Genomic DNA, 20,933 nt, shown 5'->3' with positions numbered 1-20,933 from the left:
TATAGTTTCAGCATGACTCCCAGTGCTTTTGGAGAGAAAACGGGTTCACAGTAAGGTGGGAGGCTTAATTCTGAGGCTTTTTCTAGCAATCCAGAGTTACACTAAGGAACAAAGGCTCTGCACCATTTTGCTTCTCTGACAAAGCCTGGTGGATTTCACATGCTAACCTCTCTCTTTCAACTCAGCTTGCTACAGAAGACTGTAACATCTACCAATCTGCCTCTGAAGCCATGTGTCATGACTAATGATGGTGTGTAAGGGTCTGCTTAGGGTGGGGAATGGATGTAGGGAGGTACTGCTTGTGGAGACGAGTTAGAGAGAAGGAAACATGGCAGATTCAGAAAAAGATGCAGGAACCTTGGGATACAAAGGGTTCATTCGAACACTCCCAAGGTGTGGGTGGGTTTGCGGTAATGTTGGGATGGAAGGCCATTCCACTGGATAGTTTTCTGGGGAAAAGGGAACACTGTAAAACCTTAAACCCATTCCGATCCTCATGAGAGTCACAGCTCCAGCATGAAGGGGGCCATGATTGAGGGGCTACCTGTGGAGCAGCTTACTGTATACAGGAAGCCCTCCTACAGATGCACCTCAATCACACCCCCTTAACTACCCCCAGTTCTTCCCAAAACAAGTGAAATTCACATGCAAAATTCTTTACAGCCTCAAAAGAAGAAAAGAAAAACAAAAACTAACTAACCAAACAAACAAAAACCCTCAAACTCAAACAAACAACAAACATAAAGCAAGGAAAAGCAAAGTTAAAGTGACACTTCCAACACAAAAAGAAAAGGAGTACTTGTGGCACCTTAGAGACTAACCAATTTATTTGAGCATAAGTGTTCGTGAGCTACAGCTCACTTCATCGGATGCATACTGTGGAAAGTATAGAAGATCTTTTTTTCACAGCATAGCTCTACAACTGTAAATCTGTGGGAAGATAACAGTATGCTCCTCCCTAATTTTGTTTTTTTAAAAAGCCATTTTCTGGCAGTATATGTGAGAGACACAGAGAAACTTAGTCAATCTTTGGTATATCAGAAATGCTCAGCCTCTTGCTCACTCATCTCTGTTGAGTTGCTGGATTTTTCCTTCACTTTCTAAATCTAGATATTTTTTTTTTCCCCATTCTGAGAACAAACTCTCCTTATTTCTGGAATTCATGTCACACGCACTGAACTCAGATAGTTTGTCATACATAACTCATAGACAACTTTCAAACACTTCTATTCGGCTGAAGAATGATCAGCAAAAACTTTTTTCAGAGTAACAGCCGTGTTAGTCTGTATTCGCAAAAAGAAAAGGAGGACTTGTGGCTTAGTCTCTAAGGTGCCACAAGTCCTCCTTTTCTTTTTGCAAAAACTTTTTTGTGAGCACAAATCTTTTAAAAATGCATTTGAACCCAGATTCAAAAGGCTTCACAGAAGCTTGGGGTTCTCAAAAAAAGGAAACGTGGCACAAAATGGGTTTTGGAAGAGACTGACACAGCAGAGTTTTATCTAAAAAAAACAATTCAGAGAGTAAAACAGCCTCCCACACACTGCTTTGCTGATGCCCCTCAATCCTAACCTGCGGTCTCCCATTATCTAGTTCTCAAGTGTTTCAGGCTATCCGGCTCCTCTCTTAGGTAAGGAAGGAGTTAATATTCTCCAGTCTGTTTTTGGTTGTCAGAGTGAAAGTGAAAGGAAAGGCTCTGGCAGTCTGAAGACTCATTCAGAGTTTGATTCTAGCACAGACGCCTGATGTTTTAGGGTGTCTGGAACCCCTTGTTTGGGGCACAGAATGAATCTAGGGCTCATCCTCATCTGTGGAGTGCTGGCTCTGAAGGCTGGTGAGTTTAGGAGGTGTCAGGGATTCTGGCTAGTCTACAGGGATGCCTCTTCAGAAGGCCCATTATAGCAGGGGTGGCCAAACCCTCCCAGCCGCATAGCACAATCTTCAGAAGTTCCAGAGCCAGGGCGCACCTGCCAGGGCTCCCCTTGGTCCTTCAGCCCTGCTTCCGCTGAAGCCTTGAGACCCGCCTCCCCTCTGGGCAGAAGCCCCTACCTCACCACCCTGCTGCAAGGCAGAGGGCCTGAGCTCCTCCCCACCCCCCAGTCTGTTAAGTGGAGAATGGGGGGAAGGGAAGGGGGCTCTGTGAGCTGCACTTTACGGTAAAAGGGCCACATGTGGCTCATGAGCCACAGTTTGGCCACCCCTGCATTATAGGCTCAGGGAGCAAGAGGGGGAACAGTTTGATTAGCAGCTTGTGTCCCAGAAGGGATTAGACAAGTGAGCCCCCGTACCCCCCCCAAGGATGGATGGACCAGAGGGAGGTGTGATAGTATAAGCTGATAATCTTGGGGGGGGGGGTGCTTGGGGTCTTCCAAAAGGATGATAGCAGTGGGGAACAGGGAAGTAATACCAAACTGGGAAGAGGTACTTCAGGGGAGGTGTTTCAGGGAAGGAGGGGAATTGTATGGTGGTAGCGTGCCCCAGGGCTCACCTGGATCATCCCTGTTTCTATAGGGCTGCCCCAGCAAAGGGCAAGATGTCAGTGCCAAATGTCTTGTCCCGATGGGGCAGCAGGTATGTGTATGTATGTGTGTGCACCCCACCTCTCAGCTGGTTCTTCTCCTTCTCAGCAGAGCTGCCAGTGGAGCTGGCCCCGGGGTCCCAATTACGCTCTGTGGATGTGGTCTTGGACTGTCATTATATAGAGGAAGCTGTGGGTGGATTTCCGGGTGCCTTTGCCGGATCATTCTCCTCAGACCCTGCCACCCTAGTGCTGAGAGGTGTCAGCGTTGCCGATGATGGAAGCTTGGACAGTGTCACCAATTATGAGGCGCCAGGCACAGATACTGACTCCGCTTCTCCCATCATCTTTGAAGTCTCAGGTGAGTGAGGAGCTGGGGAATTGCCATGCCAGCCACAGTAAGCCATGAGTGAACTGAAATCTGCACAGACTCAAAACACAGAGCCCTGCCCCAGGGGCTCACAGGACATGTGATGGACAAAGGGATAGCAGGATGAAGGGCACTGTGTAAATAGAGACAGAGTCACTATCTATCAACTTACATTAGAGGGACAAGGTGAGTGAGGTAAAATCTGTTATTGGAGCAACTTCTGTTGGTGAGCGAGACAAGCTTTTGACCTACACAGAGCTCTTCTTCAGCCCTCCTTGAGATCCGAAGAAGAGCTCTGTGTAGCTTGAAAGCTTGTCTCTTTCACTAACAGAAGTTGCTACAATAAAAGATATTACTTCAGCCACTTTGTCTCTCTAAAATCCTGGGACCAGCATGGCTACAAGAACACTACTTACCCACATGACCCCACCACCACAATATCTGAGCACCGCATACTTATTAATGAATTACCATCACAATGCCCTTCTGAGATAATTGCATTGGTACTCCTAGTGAAAAAAGGGAAAGCCATTATTTTCACTGATGGAGATTGAAACCCGAATAAACTGCCCTGGTGATAATCAGGCTTCACCTGTATAAATTGTATCATACAGAAGGCAGTTTGCACTCTGGCTAAAATCCCAATTATATCAGTAGCTAAAGTCTCAAGATATACAAGGCCGTAGACCAGAATATTCATAGATTTTAATTAATATATTCATCTATTTAAGGCGAGAAGGGACCATTAGATAATCTAGTTCAGGGGTTCTCAAACTTCAATGCACCGCAACCCCTTTCTGACAACAAAAATTACTACATGACCCCAGGAGGGGGGACCGAAGCCTGAGTCTGTATGATTCCCACTGTCCCAAGTGGGGAGCCAAAGCCTGAGCCACAATTCCCTGCAAAGGGTAGGGGTCAAAGCCTAAGCCCAAGTGTTACACGAATAAAAATGATACCAACAGGATCTTGTAAGAGGGACAAGGCAAATTGCCATGTTTATTGTAAATACAACAAAATATTCCTATATGCAATTTCTATATTGATCCATTCACACAAACAGACATTCACACACAGGTTCTACATAAAGGTTGTTATAGTTCCCAGCCTAGATGTTGCTCGTGCCAAGTCACTGGCCAGGTGGCCTGGACACGAGAGTGGAACCGAGTCGTTGTCAGATGCGCATCCGATGCTCCTGGAGGGTGGTCGTAGAACCAGACTCAAAGAACACAGTCCCTGGACCCAATTTTTATAGGTCTCTGATTCAGTACAAGTCTATGGAAGTTGCTTCATCATGCTGAATTTACAATTGAGATGACCATCAATCAGCTCAATCAGCAGGTGGTACATCCATGATGGCGAGGTGTTATCTTCTTGTTCTTCCTTGATGCGTTTTGGGTGGATTCCGGTTTGCCCTCCGGGGGTCATCCAGTTATCTCCACTTTGCATATTCTTCGGCCCATCGATATCAAGGTTGAAATTCTTAGGATTAGGCTGGCACCATTTACTAACCAATTATTTCCCTGCTTCAGGCTCTCAATTCCATGCACTCATCATTCATTCTTTTACTTAACAACACAATCTATGACTCTTGATTCATTTAACAAGTTTTATCCCACTATCTATTTTTCCCTCTTTGGATACCAAGATTTACATAGGCATGACAAGGGGCCCCCGCGGGGGAAGAGCATCAGGGTGTTGTTTTAAAGAACAGCATTGTTTCCTCAAAGTTCTTGTCACTTTCCAGCACAGACTCTTTTTCCTGTACCGGCCTGAAATAATTAGACTTTGGCCTTGCATTTGTTACAGCGTGAAATTCAACAGCATGGAACTGATGTTCATACCTTTTTACAATACCTATATACTCTTTTGTCTATCTTTATTTCTACTACTACATAATTATAATTCTATCATACTTATATAACTTTGAGGGCAACCCAACACAAGGGCTTCAGTCCCAGCCAGAGGATCTGTAACCTGAGCCCTGCCGCCCAGGGCTGAATCCCTCGGGCTTCAGCTTCGGCCCCGGGCAGTGGGGCTCAGGTTTCAGCCCCAAGCCCCAGCAAGTCGAAGCCAGCTCTGGCGACCCCATTAAAATGGGGTTGTGACCCACTCTGGGGTCCTGGTCCACAGTTTGAGAACAGCTGATCTAGTTTAACATCCTATATAGTGCAGGCCATAAAATTTCTCCCCTTTATCCCTGTATTGAGCCCAGTCATTGGTGTTTGTCCAGAAAGGCATCCAATCTTGATCTGAAGACTTAAAGAGATGGCGATTGTTCCAAGAGTTAATTACCCTCTCTGTTAGAAAATCTGTCTTATTTTTCATTTGAATTTGGTTGGCTTCAACTTCCAGCCATTAGTTCTTTGTTAGGCCTTTCTCACTAGATTAAAGAGCTCTTTCACACCTGATATTTTCTCCCCGTGGAGGCCCTTATACACAGGAATCAAGTAACCTCTCAGTCTTTTTGATAAACTAAGCAAGTGGAGCTCTTTAAGCCTCTCATTGTAAACATTTTTTCCAGCCCTCAAATAATTTTTGTGGCTCGTCTCTGAACCCTCTGTAAAATTTTCAACGTTTTGTTTAAAATGTGGACATCACGTTTGTACAAGTATTCCATTATCAGTTTCACCAGGGGCATACACACTACACTCCTGTTTATATGTTCAAGGATCACATTAACCCTTTTTGCCACAGCATCACACTGGGAACTCATATTGAATGTTTGTCAACTATAGCCCCTAAATCTGTTGGATGGTCACTAGTTTCAGGATACAGCCTCAATTTTATAACGAGGGCCTGCATCTCCTGTTCCTAGATGTACAGTTTTGCATTTGGCTGTATTCAAATGCAAATTGTTTGCATGCACCCAGGTGTAACAGTGCCTTTGTGGGTCACGACTGAGAATACCAAATTCAGGACAAACTGCTGAGAAATAGGGCGGACATACCCCAGACTAGTGGTTATTCTCCCATGAGATATACCAAACCAGCAACAAAAGTAAACTTCTGTTTCACCACACTGGGTAACAAGAAGTCATAAAAGCAGTTTCCTTAGGCATTCCAGTCCTTGTATCACCACTGTAAACACTAGACTTAGAGATGAGTGGTTCTTTAAAACCAATTTAATCAAACAAAAGCTTCTTCTGATCCCAAAGGACCAGCTACATACCCAGGTCAATAATATATTACTCAGATCTTACCCAAAAATCACGCTGTTGCCAATCCTTTAGTATGCACAATATAAAGGTTTATTTATAAATGAAAAGAAAGAAAGGTGAAAGTTAAAATTGGTTAAAGGAATCAAGTACATAAAATAATTGCAGAGTTCTTCCTTCAGGCTTGTAGCGGTGATGGAATAAACTGCTGGCTTAAGTCAAGTCTCTGGTTGCTTCCAAATCAATGGAAGGTCCTCGATCCCTTGGTTAGAATGCTCCCATTAGTATAAGTCCATACATAGTCCAGAGGTTTGAGCAGGAAAGAGGCAACATGGAGGTGTTTGCAGGGCCTTTTATAGCTTCTGCCATGTGGAGGGAAACCCATTGTTTCAAACAAAGAACTCAGCACAGCTAGTGGAAAATCACAGGTGACAAGATAATGTTTGGAGTCACATGGGCAAGTCACATGTCCATGCATGAATAGACACAGTAGAAGCCATTACCTATACTTCAAACAGCATGTTCACAGGAAAGTCCATTCAGGGTAGGTGGGCGTCTTCCATTGTAAGTTAAATGTTCTTTTGATGGGCCACTCAATTTCAATAGTTCCTCCAAGATGTGCTGGCTAACTACCTTGTGGGCACTACCCCAGGCACAAACATTTGAAATCCAGGTATAGAACCAATGCTCATAACTTCAAATACAAAGTGTTACATGCATACAAATAGCATAATCATATTCAGCAAATCATAGCCTTTCTAGAGACACCTTAATTGACAACCTTCGTACAGTATTTGTTGCAGTTATATAACAGTGATAGCAACAATGATCTATATCAGAGGTGGACAAACTTTTTGGCCCAAGAGCCGCATCTGGGTGGGAAAATTGCATGCAGGGCCATGAATGTAGGGCTGGGGCAGGGGGTTAGGGTGCGGGAGGGAGTGCGGAGTGTGGGAGCGGGTGCGGTGTGTAGGAAGCAGCTCAGGGCAGGGGATTGGGGCAGAGGAGGGGTGCGGAGTGTATGAGGGGGCTCAGGGAAGGGGGTTGGGGTGTAGGAGGGGGTGCGGAGTGCGGGAGGGAGCTCGGGGCAGGGGTGCAGGGAGGAGTGCGGCAGGGGGCTCGCGGCAGGGGGCTCAGGGCAGGGGGTTGGGGTGCAGGCGGGGTGTGGTGGGGTGCAGGTAGGGTCCAGCAGATGGCTCAGGGCAGGGAGTTGGGGTGTGGGGTGCAGGAGGGTTTTAGGGTGCAGGCTCTGGCCTGGCGCTGTTTACCTGGAGCGGCTTCGGGGTGGCAGCAGCATACAGTGGGGCCAGGGCAGGCTCCCTGCCTGCCTGCCCTGTCACCGCGCTGCTCCCAGAAGCAGTGCGGGGCCCACGGGGGTGGCAATCCCAAGGGCCGAATCCGGCCCACGGGCCGTAGTTTGCCCACCCCTAATCTACCTGGTCATATTTTAATCAGATAATGTCACATCAGGTTACCAACTGGTCCAGTTCCTTCTGTATGATTGCCCTATCCTCATTGCTATTTAGCACTCTGCCAGTCTTTGTGTCATCTGAAAATTTTATCAGCAGTGATTTTGTATTTAATTCCATATCATCGACAAAAACGTTCTTAATTCATGTAACATGTGCTGTATTGGTATTGTATTCATGCTAATTTTTAGAATCACATTGGCATGCAGTACTGAGCCAAACACCTTACAAAAGTCTAAATGTCTTACGTCTGCTTTTGTCAACCAAACTTGCAATCACATCAAAGAATGAATTCAGGTTTGTTTGACAAAATCTATTTAAAATAAAAGCCTCTGGAAAGGCATTAATTATATTTCTGTCCTTTAATTCTTTTATTAATTGAATTAATTGTATCAGAGATTCTGTTATTTTGCCGGGGACTAATATCAAGCTAACTGCCCTATAGCTGCCTGTGTCATCCTGCTTGCTGTTTTGGAAACGTGGCACAACATTAGCACTCTTCCAGTCTTCTGGAATTTCCCATGTGACAGGATGTACCTGGCCCTTCGAGGCCCCTTGCTGGAGGCCTTGTGGTCCTACTGCACCCTGCCCCAGGAAAGGAGCAGTGAAGGTGGGTCCTACAGGCCTGCTTCGAGGGGTTGCATAGAAGCAGCCAATCAGAGCCCCGCAGGATCAAATAAAAGCTGCTGCTGGGCCTGAGCAGGTCAGTTCCTAGCTGGGCCCAGAGGAGCAAGGCAGGGTGCGCCTTGCTGGTCACAGGAGCTTGAGGGAGAACTAGAGGGAGGGTTCTGGTGCTACTTGTGTTCTGTGAGAAGGAAGAAGATCTGAGAACTTCAGCCCTAAGGGAAGGGTGAAGAGAAGGGGGCTATGTGGGAAAAGGCCCAGGGAACAGCAGGAGCACACCAGAGGCAGCAGTATGTGGCTGCGGTTTATAGGATTCCTGGGTTGGGACCTGGAGTAGTGCATGGGCCTGTGTTCCCCCACTGGCCACTAGCAAAGTGGCCTAAGCCCCAATAAGGGGACAAGCTTCCTTTAGAAGCCTGAGCGAAGGGACTGGATTTAAAGGTCCCAGAGGTGGGTCTGAAGACCCTCATGTGGGCAGATAGTTTGTTGGACATTTGCTACCCCGGAAGGGGTTCATCTGTTGAGGACAGTGAGTTGGCCAGAGGGCTGAGCCACTGAAGACCTGCCTAGTGTGGCTGACAACCTATAGAGGGTACCACGAGTGGGGAAAAGAGGATTGCAGTACCACACCCAGCCAATAGGAGGCATTCAGGAGATGAGTACCCCATCGCACCCCAATATTCCAAGCTTTATTAAAAATGAACATCAGTGGGCCAGAGATATCCTCAGCCAACACTTTTTTATGACTCTTGGGTGCTGGGGACCTGGTGATTTAAATTATTTTGTGCTTTATAGATATTGGTTAACATACTTCCTAGTTACTAAGTTCTTGAAAATACTTCATCATCCTCATGTGATATGAGTATGTCATCCTGCTTCTTTTAAAATACAGAACAGAAATATTTATTGAACACTTCTGCCTTTTCAGCATCATTATTAACAATGTTACCATCTCCATCTAGTAATGGGCCTATACCATTGCTAGGATTTCTTTTGTTCTTCATATACTTACAAAACTCCTTATTGTCCTTGCCCCTGCCAGCCATGCATTTTTTCTTGATGTCTGTAACTTTCTTTATCAATTTTCTACACTTCATAACTTCAAAACTGGAGCCCCTCTGAGTTTCAAAATATGCCCTTGACTGGCACCAGACCCAATGCTCGTAGAGGCATCAACATTGATGTTGGCACCATCGGCCCTAGCATTGGAGCCATTGTCACAACTATCAGCATTGCCATTTCCTGAGAGCTACTTTTCATCCCTGTCACCAATATACTCCTTCTCTACCACACTGAGCAGGGACCCTCACCTGAGGAGTGAGGTCGATTCCGCCAAGGGTACTCTGAAGCATGCAGTACTGAGTCCTGGTGCAGAACTAGCATTGGATGGGGCATACCCAGTTATGCCAGTATCAGTACAACCTGCCACCATGGCCTCATTGGCCTGCCCTCCCATAGATCTTGGAGCAGGGTCCCCTCCCGTGTCTCAGCAAAGAGGAGAAGATTTCAGTTGCCTCTGGTGTTGCTGGCCAGAGCACCCCCATCAGAACTGGAGGGAGTCTCTGAAGATGTGATAGAAGCAGTGAGGGAAATGCTCCAGCTGCCTTCACCACCAGAAGAATCTTCTTTGTCCCTGGACAAGACAGTTATAGTGGCTCTGATACCAGCTGTTGATGACTTCAGCTGGGCATCCCAGGAGATACTCTCGAGGACAGTGGATACAGGACACTGTGGTCCAGGAAAACGCACGCAAGGTATTCAGCAGCCTCAGCACCTGCAAGAATTGCCCTCCTGATCAGTGAGGACATCCTAGATCCAGCCAAGATCTGCTGAATACTCCTAGCCTCACCCCCTCTCATTGCAGTGGGGGAGCTGTCTTCACCCAAATTCCATTACTTAGGCAAGGACAGCAAACCAGCAGCCTGCAGCACTGGCTTCCTCAAGGGGTTAATATTGGTCTGTCAATCACCTTGCTTCCTTTCCTGATTGGCTAAATCTGTCCTGATGTTACCGCCTTAGGCCCTTTGTGAGACATTGCTAGGCAGGATAGCAGTGAGGGCTGGCTCTGCCCACCTGATATTTCCATTGGTGTGGTTTTGTGATTGCCACATGTTCCATGTTGCTGGGTAGAAAAAAAACACTCTTTCTCTGGCACTGTAATTGGCAGAGGAGGCTGAGCTTGGAGCCTAATGATTGGCCAGGGCAAAATCATATTTCGATTGGCTGCTGCCCTCCCCGCCTGAATTTTTTATTGGTGGGTGAGACCTGTTGCTAGGCGGAGTAGCCGGCACTGGGACTTTGCAAGGGTAATACAGGATCGCGGGAGAACTTAAAAAATGGGGGCCAGGTGTGGGGTATCTTGGGATGGATGTTTTTGCACACTCTGCCCCAGGTGGTCCTGCCCATGCAAGTCAGTGCATATCCAGGCGTGATTTCTGTAGGTGTACTTACACTCCTGGACCCCAGGAGCTGCTACTGCGTGGCAATTTTGCAGTGTGCAACCCTGGGCTCCTGAACTCTAGTCCACCACTGCCATAATCACATAACCACATAAATAAAGACAGAGGCACACTCAGCGAGAGAGAGAGAGTGCAAAGTTGCATGGTGGAGTTGATGGTAGAGAGGTAGAGAGCAGGGATAAGTAAGAGCAAGAGGGAAGGTGTGGGATGAAGATAAGGAAGAAGGTGGGAATGAGGGAGGATAGGAAGGGGGAGAGTGGGGCAAAGGAGAACATTGTTGCCGGCACCCAGTGCCGAGAGGCTAAACAACAGCTCGGGTTGGTTCGCCACCCGGTGTGCTACACCCAATAATCACAACGAGGTGGAGAAGCAGAAAAGTTTATTTGCAGCTGCAAAAAGGTACAGGGAAAATAGAATCTCAAATCCTGTATACAGAGCAGGAAGTTAAACAGGCTTTTATACATCCTTTTTCCCAGCATATTTATCCAATAGCAAGCTGTCCTAAGTATTCATATAGCCAGCCAATCCAGTTCCCAGCTAGTTCCCTGGTTCTCTGTATCATTTGTTAAACTATACATTAAGCTGCTTTATTCAGCATTTTTCTTCCATATCTGTCCTGTTTGGCCTTGTTTAGTTTCAGGCATTCTGACTCTGCAACATATTGTTGCAGATCCTCAGCATAACTGCTGCGAGTGCCTCCAGGCGGGAGGGCCAAGGACACTTGGGCCTAGTACGCAGAGCTGCTGTGAGTGCCTCCAGGCGGGAGGGGGGGGGGGCAAGGACACTTGGGCCTAGTGTGAGGGGGCTTCATCGACACTCGTGGTCTTCCATCCCCTCGAGTTACCTAGTGGCCATGCCCCAGTGTCCCCAACAACATGATGAAGGGGGACACATAACTTATGAGGAGAGGCTCAGGGAACTGGGGTTATTTAGTCTGCAGAAGAGAAGAGTGAGGGGAGATTTGATAGCAGCCTTCAAATACCTGAAGGAGGGTTCCAAAAAGGATGGAGCTAGGTTGTTCTCAGTGGTGGCAGATGACAGAACAAGAAGCAATGGTCTCAAGTTGCAGTGGGGGAGGTTTAGGTTGGATATCAGGAAACACTATTTCACTAGGAGAGTGGTGAAGCACTGGAATGGGTTACCTAGGAAGGTGGTGGAATCTCCATCCTTAGAGGTTTTTAACGCCCAGCTTGGCTGAGATGATTTAGTGGGGGTTGGTCCTGCTTTGAGCAGGAGGTTGGACTAGATGACCTCCAGAGGTCTCTTCCAACCCTAATCTTCCATGATTCTATGACACACTTGGATGGGATATGGGGCTGCTGAAATGGTTAGTGGAGGAAAGCTACAGGTGAGAGATCCCGGCTTCATTGATAGTGAAGAAGGAGGAGAAGATAGCAAAAGGAAAGGAAAGGGTGGCCTTTTCTAATCTTGCCGAAAAAATCAGCAAGATTTTGAATGGAAAAGTGGAAATGGCAGGAGAGGGAAGAGTTTAAGGATGGACATGAGAGTGGCAAAGAAGTGGTGGGGATTTGAGGATGGTCTGCAATGAGAGTGCAGAAGTGCTGTTTGGCTAGAGAGAATGTAGGAGGAGAGAGCCTGAGAATCCTGATACCCACAGTTCTGTGCTGTCAAGCAAGCAGCTATGTAACCTGCTAGCAAAGTATGTCACGCTACCCTCTTGTGCCTGGTCCGTAGGCTCGACTGGATACTTCTCCTTCCACTTACTGCTTCCTTGGGTTTGTCTACACTGCAATTAAAAACCCATGGCTGGCCCGTGCCAGCTGACTGGGCCTCAGGGACTCAAGCAGCAGGGCTGTTTAATTGCTGAGTAGGCTTCTGGGCTTGGGCTGGAGCCCAGACTCTGTGACCCTCCCACCTTGCAGGGTCCTGGAGCCAGGGCTCCAGCCCAAGCACGGACGACTACACTGCAGTTAAATAGCCCTGCAGCCTGATCCCCATGAGCCTGAGTCAGCTGGCACAGGCCAGCTGGGGGTGTCTACTTGCAGCATAGACATACCCAGTGAGATCAAGTGGTAGAAGTCTGTGTTGTTGATCTGAAAGTCCTGAGTTCAAACCAGTTGATGATACATGCAGAGAAAAATCATGGGTAATGATGTAATTTAAAAATGTAATCATATCATCGTAATGAATATGCATCAAACCCAGCAGCAAAATTACAGGTACTCTGTTCCCCGGACTCTGCAAGCACCTTCCTCACTGTGCACCTTTCAAACTGGCTGCATGTTATACATTTGGACTATCTGTGAAACATCTCAGTATGCTCATGCTCTGTACTATACATTTCCTTGCCCTCATGTCCCACCTAGACACCAAGCAGCAGAACCTGCTGCCTTCAACTGAGGACAGAGTTCCTTCGTGGAAGAATGTACACTTCACCCTGGATCTGCAACTTGCCAGGGATATAAGGGAGGGATACAAGGAGAGGAGAGGGTGCAAGAAAGGGAGTATCACAGCTACAGGACTAGCTGCACTTCAGTCCTCTTTCTAGTCTCTCTCAGAGAACCTAAATCAGGTCTTGGGCCTCTTGCCCTTGTCTGTTTTGGGATGGAATCTTGTGACTCTTCCATACTTGGATCAGGTCTGGGACCACTGCCCCATGTATGACAACTGCTTATCACCGTGCAGGTCCAGCTAGGTTTGGGGCACCTGTGTTTCCTTCCCATGGGAACCTGTGACCAGTGATAATGACCAACAAAATAATCAAATATTTTAAAACAAAATCATAGAATCATAGAATATAAGGGTTGGAAGGGACCTCAGGAGGTCATCTAGTCCAACCCCCTGCTCAAAGAATATTTACTTAGCAGTTGAAACAAAGTTTTTCTCCTCAATCATAACAGTTAGAAACTTACCTTTTTAATCGAAGCTGAAATTCTCATGCAATTGTTTGATTTCAGCGGGGGCTATAAGAAAAAGTTGGCAAAGCTGTTACAGGATCATCTTGAGCCATCTTCTCCTTTCTGCCTGGACCATCCCAGATGGTTACCTGTTGGGAAGCCCTTAATCGAAGACATTCTCACAAAAACCACCTCACCAGAGTGTTAGCCGACGGCCAAGGATGTTTGGTGAGGTGCCAGCTATGCCCGTTTATACCATCCGTGACTTTAACCGCTAGGACGCACTGTCCCTTCGCGGCGGGCAGCCCGGGCTAGGCTGACGGATGCCCCAAGGTCCTAACCACCCGTGACTTTAACTGCTAGAGCTCAGAGCTCCTTCGCAGCGGGCAGTCAATACTGACTGACAGGTGCCCCAATGGCAGCACTAAGAGCCTCTCCACACCCGTGACTTTAACTGCTAGAGCTCAGAGCTCCTTCGCAGCGGGCAGCCAGGATTGACTGACAGGTGCCCCAAGAGTTTGCCCCGTGGAGGCGGCACAACTCAACGCTAGGCTCTTAGTACTCTCACCTAATGGCCAGGCTTTAGAGCCAAAACGGCTGAGGTTCTTTAATTGTGTTGGCTGCTTTACAGTAAACCAGAGAAAACAAGTCAGGCTTATGCATAAATGGTTACCAAAAATTTATTAAGCTAGATTCTAATCATGTGGTTACAAAATTGCTAGTGCCTACTTATTTAAATGTAGAGATGTTACACACACAAACAAGTTACAAAACTGAAGCCACAATTCCAAAGAAAGAAAACAAAGTATAGAGCTCTATTTCAAAATATGTGTACACTAAAGATAGGAGATCAGGTGTGGGTGCTTCTTACCCTCCTTGCATCTCTCGATTCCAGCGGTGCCAAGCCAGGATCGGTCACTCAATTCCGCGGAAAGACGAATAAGGGACAAGGCGTAGGGACCCTCTTAGCTGCAGAAGCCTTGGGAGGCTGTCACTTATCTGACCAGCAGATAGATAGTGAAAGCACTCAAAAATCATGGTGCTGTAGGTCCCCTACTTATACCTCTGTACTCCTTTATTCTCTTTCTCCTTTCTTATGCCAAATTGAGGCTGGTCTGTCGGGGTGACGCCAGCTTTCGCAAGAGTAGTTTACACTTGCAAAGGAGAGAAACAATAAGTGTCGACGACTGGACATTTCTTTTATCAGGGTAAATATTTTCCCAACTAGGATGTTGGTGTGTGTGCATCACGCTATTTAGTAGGGGCTAACAGCCATGTCTGTCACAGGGCCTCTGCCTGCTGTGAGCTTAATCGTTGTATCTGTTCCCAGAGGCACATTGTAGCAGCACACCTGTGCTTTCACAGCTTCAAAGGCTGTGCTGGAATATATGTTAAGTGCCCTGTTCCTGCTTCCTCCTGTGTTTCCAGCAATGCTGGTCTGAGAGGGGGGGGCTGGCTGTCTGGCTACATTCCACCCCCTGATGCACCACACTACATCCCAGATTGCAAGGTGGCGGTGATGCCAGCACCTCTTGCCCTCCTTGGGGAAATCTAGAAATACCCAACAACCAAATTAGAGGATGAGGGTTCGCGGAATTGGGTAGGATCCCTTTTTAGCTCTAGGTATCTGATTTGTGTGGAGGACAGAGCAGTTTGAATCAAACGCTTCATAATACATAAAGTTACACAAAAAACAATTACAATAATTAAAATGGTTAAAACAGTATTCACAACCGAATGTAAAAACGGGGAGAGGGAGAATCCCAAGTGTTGAGCTAACCATCGCATCCATGAGGTTTGTCCATTCTCAGCCACTGCATGTAGTGGTACCAATTGAAGTCCCAGTCCATTGGTTGAATCTAGCAAGGTGCACATCCAGCAATTTGTAGCACCAGCAGCTGAGGCGATGGTTTGGATTGCTCCCCGAAGAGGATGTTCTGGTATTGCCAAGGTGACTGGAGCCAACAGAAGGATCATGAGGGCTTGCAGGAACATATCTCTGGTGGGTCGTGTTCTAGCTAAAAAAACTTATTTTAAAACCAAAAGCAAAAATTACACCTGCTATTATAAGTAATGGCAAATATATCAACAGTCCATAGTAGTCTCTAGTGATCAAACAGGTCTGCTGCATGGTCCATTTTGCTGACAGGTTAGCTGGCAGGTTGCTCGGAACGATGGGACCATTCCTGCAATAAATCACATGGTCAGCCGGTCTTGGATGCGATCCAAGCCTCTGTAATGGTTATTAGCCTTTTATCAGCATTTAAGGCACTCCATACACCTTTCTCTTTATAGGCATGCAAAACGCAGGTAAAGGTTCCCAGGGCTGGGTGTTTAATCACAACAGTATCTCCGGGAGCATACTTGGAACTGTGCAGTGGTGTTCTGGCAGGGGAGATAGCTTTCCCTGTAGGGAAGAATCCCCTGCTGATTGGACTTCCTGTAGGAGTCTGTCTGTTGTTTAATCTCTGCACCACTTCGTCCAGTCTGTCTCCCCATGTGCCATCAGTAGGCTTCAAGTGATTCTTTAGCAACCCATTCCATCGCTCGACCATGCCATTAGATTGAGGTCGATATGGAAGGTGGAAGGTCCATTGGACTCCATGGTTAAGGGTCCATTCCCTTACAAGTTTATTCTTAAAATGCGAACCATTATCTGATTGGATTTCTTGAGGCATTGGGACAATTGCTGTTAAGCGGTTTAGTCCCATAACTGTGGACAACCCTGTTGCCAATCGGGTTGGATATGCAAAACCAATCCCTGAAACAATTTCTACTCCAGTCAAGATGTATTTCCACCTCTGCCTTGTAGTGGGCAGTGGTCCGACATAGTCAACCTGCCAGGTTGCCCATAGTGTTTTTCCATCTCTTAGCCTGGCAAACCTTTGTCCTTCTACTATATGTTTTCTAGTCTCAGCACAAATAGTGCAGGCTTGTACCAGGTCTCTAGCCTGTCTGTGGGTGATAGGCCACCCCCTGATATGTGCTTGCCGCACTAACTCATCACTTCCTGTGTGTCCTAAATTATCATGTAACCATGAATATAAGCGTTCCCATTCTACTTGTGTGGTAAAGAGCTGGGCAGCTGCATCAGCTAAATTGTTTAACTGTGCAGCTGGGGTATTATTCCTCTGATGAGCTGAGACATGTCCTATAGACAGGGGTTGTTGCAGGGCATGCTGATATAACCACTTCCAGTATTCCAGTCCCCAGACTGGTTTACCTCCTATTTCCCAGTGGTTATTTTTCCAGTTAGTGATCCACTGAGTGGCACCTGCCCATACTGCATAGGAGTCCGTATATACTGTGGTGGCTCCTGCTTCACAGGCCAGTTTAATTGCAGCCAATTCTGCAAGTTGTGCTGACCCATCAATTTCAGCAGTTAGGGGTGATGCAGAGGTGTCTGCAGGCACTGCTGCAGCTTTTCCCTTCCATTTTCCTTTTACCAGCCTGGCACTGCCATCAGTGAACCATACTCCCTCAGGCTTAGAAGGATCAAATGGGGCAGCATCCTTAATGGGAGACTGCTGTGGAGGCAGGCGGTATTCATCAGGCATTCCTACTTTCCATAGGGATTCCTGAATCATAGTGGGGTTTTGTGCAGTGTCTGCACTCCCTACCCTGTGGTGTATGTAAAGTGCCCATCTTTGGATAGTCATCTTTTGTGCTACACCAGGTGGTAACTCTTTCCCTTCCAATATAGGTTTAATGATTGGAAGAGGAGTGTGAATTGTGATGTCCTTATCCTGAGTTAATTCCTCAGTTTCTCTCAAGGCTGTGTAAGCTGCCAGAAGCACCTTCTCATAAGGCGTGTAGTTAGCCTGTGACCCTTGCCATGACTTGGAACCAAACTGAATTGGTCGTCTGGGAGCAGTGTCACTTTCTTGCCAGAGAGCATAAGACATTCCAGTGGCTCCCACAGTTAGGTACAAATGGAATGGGGCTTCAGGATGTATGGGACCCAGAGCCTGATAGGTGTGTATCTCCCCTATCAGTTGCCTGAGGGCTTCCTCATGGGCAGGAGCCCATTCCCAGGCAGCACTTTTCTTTAACAAATTGTACAATGGTCTGGCTATAATGGCAAAGCCAGGTACATGTTTTCTCCAAAACCCCAGGGTTCCCAAAATATGTCTCAATTGATCTTTACTTTCAGGGGAGGGTGCCTGATTTAGCTCTTGCACAGGGTCATTAGGCACAGACCTCCTACCTCCCATCCATACAGTACCTAAGAATTTTATCTCTTGGGAGGGACCTTGGCATTTCTCAGCTGGTAACTCTAAATTAAGGGCTTCTAGTGCTCCTTTGATTTGATTCATAGCCTCCTGTACCTCTTCTGGGGTTTTCCCACCTATTAAGATGTTATCAATGTATTGCACAGTTTGTACATTGTGTGGCAGTATAAGGTCATCTAGGACCTTTGCCAGTGCCCCATGGCAAATAGTGGGTGAGTGTTTAAACCCTTGTGGCATTCGGGTAAAAGTGTATTGTACACCTTTCCAAGTAAAAGCAAATCTTTCCTGGTCAGCTGGTTGCAAAGGGACCATGAAGAACATGTCCTTTACATCTAATACTGCTAGCCAGGGTTTATCCCAGGTTTGTATGGTGTTTACAATATCTGTTATGCTAGGGACTGCTGCAGTTAATGGTCCAGTGTTACTGTTTAGCTTCCTATAGTCTATAGTGAGTCTCCATTTGCCATTTGGTTTCTTGATGGGCCACACAGGAGAATTAAAGCGAGAGTGGGTACGAATTAAAATTCCTCGCTGTTCCAAATCTTTGATCAGGTCAGTAACAGGGCTTATGGCCTCAGCTGGGACATTATACTGCTTTGTGTTTGTTACTGTTGAGGGCGGGAGAGCAGGCGCGCTGCTAAGTAAGTTTACAGAATAGTGGGGAGGGCTTTCCTCTTCCAGGTGGGTGGCATGAGGAACAGAACTGACTCCAAAAGCCCATCTTTCCCCATTAATCCTTCCCTTCTTTCCTCTTAAAACGTCCATGCCCAGTATGTTGGCATTGCCCAAAATCACCTCATATTTTCGGGGCTGATGGTGGGGTTGCAAGGGGATATCCAGTTTTATCTTAACTAATGGGTAAGTTATGGTACTGCCATTTACCCCTGTAACAAGTACCTGTTTTCCGCCAGTAGGTGGCAAGCCCTGAAAACTTTCTCGCTTAATCATGGACCTTTGAGCCCCTGTGTCCATTAAGAAAGGAATAATGTGTTTGTCATTTACAGTTACATGTATCCGGGGGTCTTTTGCTGTTGTTTTCTCCTCTTTGGATTTAAGCTGGTTTATTAGGAGAGGAGATTGACCCCCGCAAGTTAGTTTCCCTGCTCTGGTAACTCTTGTAGTTGCTGCAGCAATGGAGTATACCGGGTGTCTGCAGGTGGGGAAAGAGGAGAGAGCTGCAGAGATGCACTGGGAGTAGCATTAGTTGTCTCCCAGTCAGCTCTTTTAAAGGTGGTGAATAATTTTAGCCGCTCTGTGGGCAGTCCATTTATCACATCTCTGGGATAACCTAAAGCCAGACATTGTCTCCACAACTTGGCTCTAAGCTCCTTTTCCTCCTGGGTTGGCTCTCGCTTGTTTTTATGTCCTTTAGATGGTGCCCCCTTGTTTCCCTGAAGGGAACGCATCTTAGCTTTGCCTGTCAGTGCTCTGATGTCTCCGAATTCTCTAAAGTATGACACCAGAAGGTTTAGCAGTGCCCGAAAGGTACTGTTATGTGCTGCAGCTTCTGATCTAAGGGACAGTGCCATAGCCCTGTGGTTACTCGGAACTCCCTTAAGCAGGGGTCTGAGATCATCTACATCTACCTGACCCTCCCATGGGCTTTCATAGGCTAACTCTTGAGGGTTTTGGCCAAGCATGCTAATGACAGCCACAGTTAATAGAGCTGTTTTTACCTCATCTATGTTGGTCCAGTGCATTACTGTGGGTTCATCTCGGTCTGCTGGGTAAATTCCTCTTGCCCATCGACAAGCCAGAGACCAAAGTGTTTTAGGGGTGTTCCCCTCTGAGTGTTCCAGGAATATCCCTGCACCTAAGTTAAGGCGCTCAGTTTCTTGGGCTGTCAGGCGTATATATCCACCCCCAGTGTCCCAGAGGCGGACCAGCCACTCTATTATACCTTCCTCAGGCTTTTTAGCAAAATCTCCCTGGATTGTTTTTAACTCCATGGGAGTATATTGGCGGGTGGTAATTTTGGTAAAGTGTGTTGGAGCTTTACTCCCTTTTCCCTTTTTACCTCCCTTCTTTGTTTTTGAAGAGGTGGATGGATAATTGTCATCCCCTTCTTCATCTAGCTCTGCCCCACTCAAATTTTCCTCATGTTCTTCTGATTTGTGATGTGTGATAGCTGGTCTTAATTTTACAGAGGGACCTTCCTCCTCAGAGGAGGGGGACTCATTTGCTGAATCCCAAATGTCTCCATCCCATTCCTCAGGGTCTAGCCAGAGAGCAGTCTCAACTTTAGCCCGGTTGATACTGCGTGTTTTAGTCTCCAGTTTTTCCCTTCGTTCTATCCCTTCTTTCTCAATTAAGGGAAGTAATCTTTTCTGAAGATGTTCCATATCCCTATTCAGTGTTCTTACTCTGGTATCTAAATTCTGGCATTCCTTGCACAGTGTGTCCCTTTCCTGTTGCAGCCTATTAAATTCTATTGCCAGACCATGATAATCCTTACAGGCAGCTTGCCAAACGTTAGTAAGCAGCCATATACAAGCACCTTTTCCTTTCCCTTTCTTCATCTTGCAGGCAGTTCTCCAGTTACAGAAATGCTGCCAGATCTCTGCTGGTTTTCCCCAATATTTCTCCAGCAGTTCTTTGCTCCACAGAGGGTTTCCCCATCCCTCTTGGGTCAAACTTTTCTCTAGCTCAGGGAATTCTGTGGTGTTTATCATGACTGGTTTCATTGTGTTACTGTAGTGCAGCCTATATCACAATCCTGTTCGTGACGCCAATTTCTGTTAGCCGACGGCCAAGGATGTTTGGTGAGGTGCCAGCTATGCCCGTTTATACCATCCGTGACTTTAACCACTAGGACGCACTGTCCCTTCGCGGCGGGCAGCCCGGGCTAGGCTGACGGATGCCCCAAGGTCCTAACCACCCGTGACTTTAACTGCTAGAGCTCAGAGCTCCTTCGCAGCGGGCAGTCAATACTGACTGACAGGTGCCCCAATGGCAGCACTAAGAGCCTCTCCACACCCGTGACTTTAACTGCTAGAGCTCAGAGCTCCTTCGCAGCGGGCAGCCAGGATTGACTGACAGGTGCCCCAAGAGTTTGCCCCGTGGAGGCGGCACAACTCAACGCTAGGCTCTTAGTACTCTCACCTAATGGCCAGGCTTTAGAGCCAAAACGGCTGAGGTTCTTTAATTGTGTTGGCTGCTTTACAGTAAACCAGAGAAAACAAGTCAGGCTTATGCATAAATGGTTACCAAAAATTTATTAAGCTAGATTCTAATCATGTGGTTACAAAA

General features: G+C 46.9%; 1 protein-coding gene across 5 annotated transcripts in view; it reads left to right on the top strand.

The window, feature by feature from the left end:
* The window catches only part of LOC140898889 (tapasin-related protein), a 34,064-nt gene that overhangs the window by 1,091 nt on the left and 12,040 nt on the right, over positions 1–20,933 (top strand). For 2 of the 5 annotated variants that reach the window (XM_073313426.2, XM_073313417.2), the window contains exons 2-3: positions 186–250; positions 2,628–2,876. In XM_073313426.2, coding sequence (XP_073169527.1) covers positions 186–250; positions 2,628–2,876 — 314 coding nt within the window. Of the gene's footprint in view, positions 1–185; positions 251–1,640; positions 1,832–2,624; positions 2,877–20,933 lie in introns of those variants that run through there. The other 3 variants (XM_073313434.1, XM_073313440.2, XM_073313450.2) reach the window with 3 other exon arrangements.

This window comes from Lepidochelys kempii, chromosome 1 (assembly GCF_965140285.1).
Source record: "Lepidochelys kempii isolate rLepKem1 chromosome 1, rLepKem1.hap1, whole genome shotgun sequence".
NCBI lineage: Eukaryota > Metazoa > Chordata > Testudines > Cheloniidae > Lepidochelys > Lepidochelys kempii.
The sequence above is the reverse complement of the archived record's forward strand: the minus strand, read 5'-3'. Positions and strand labels throughout refer to the sequence as shown.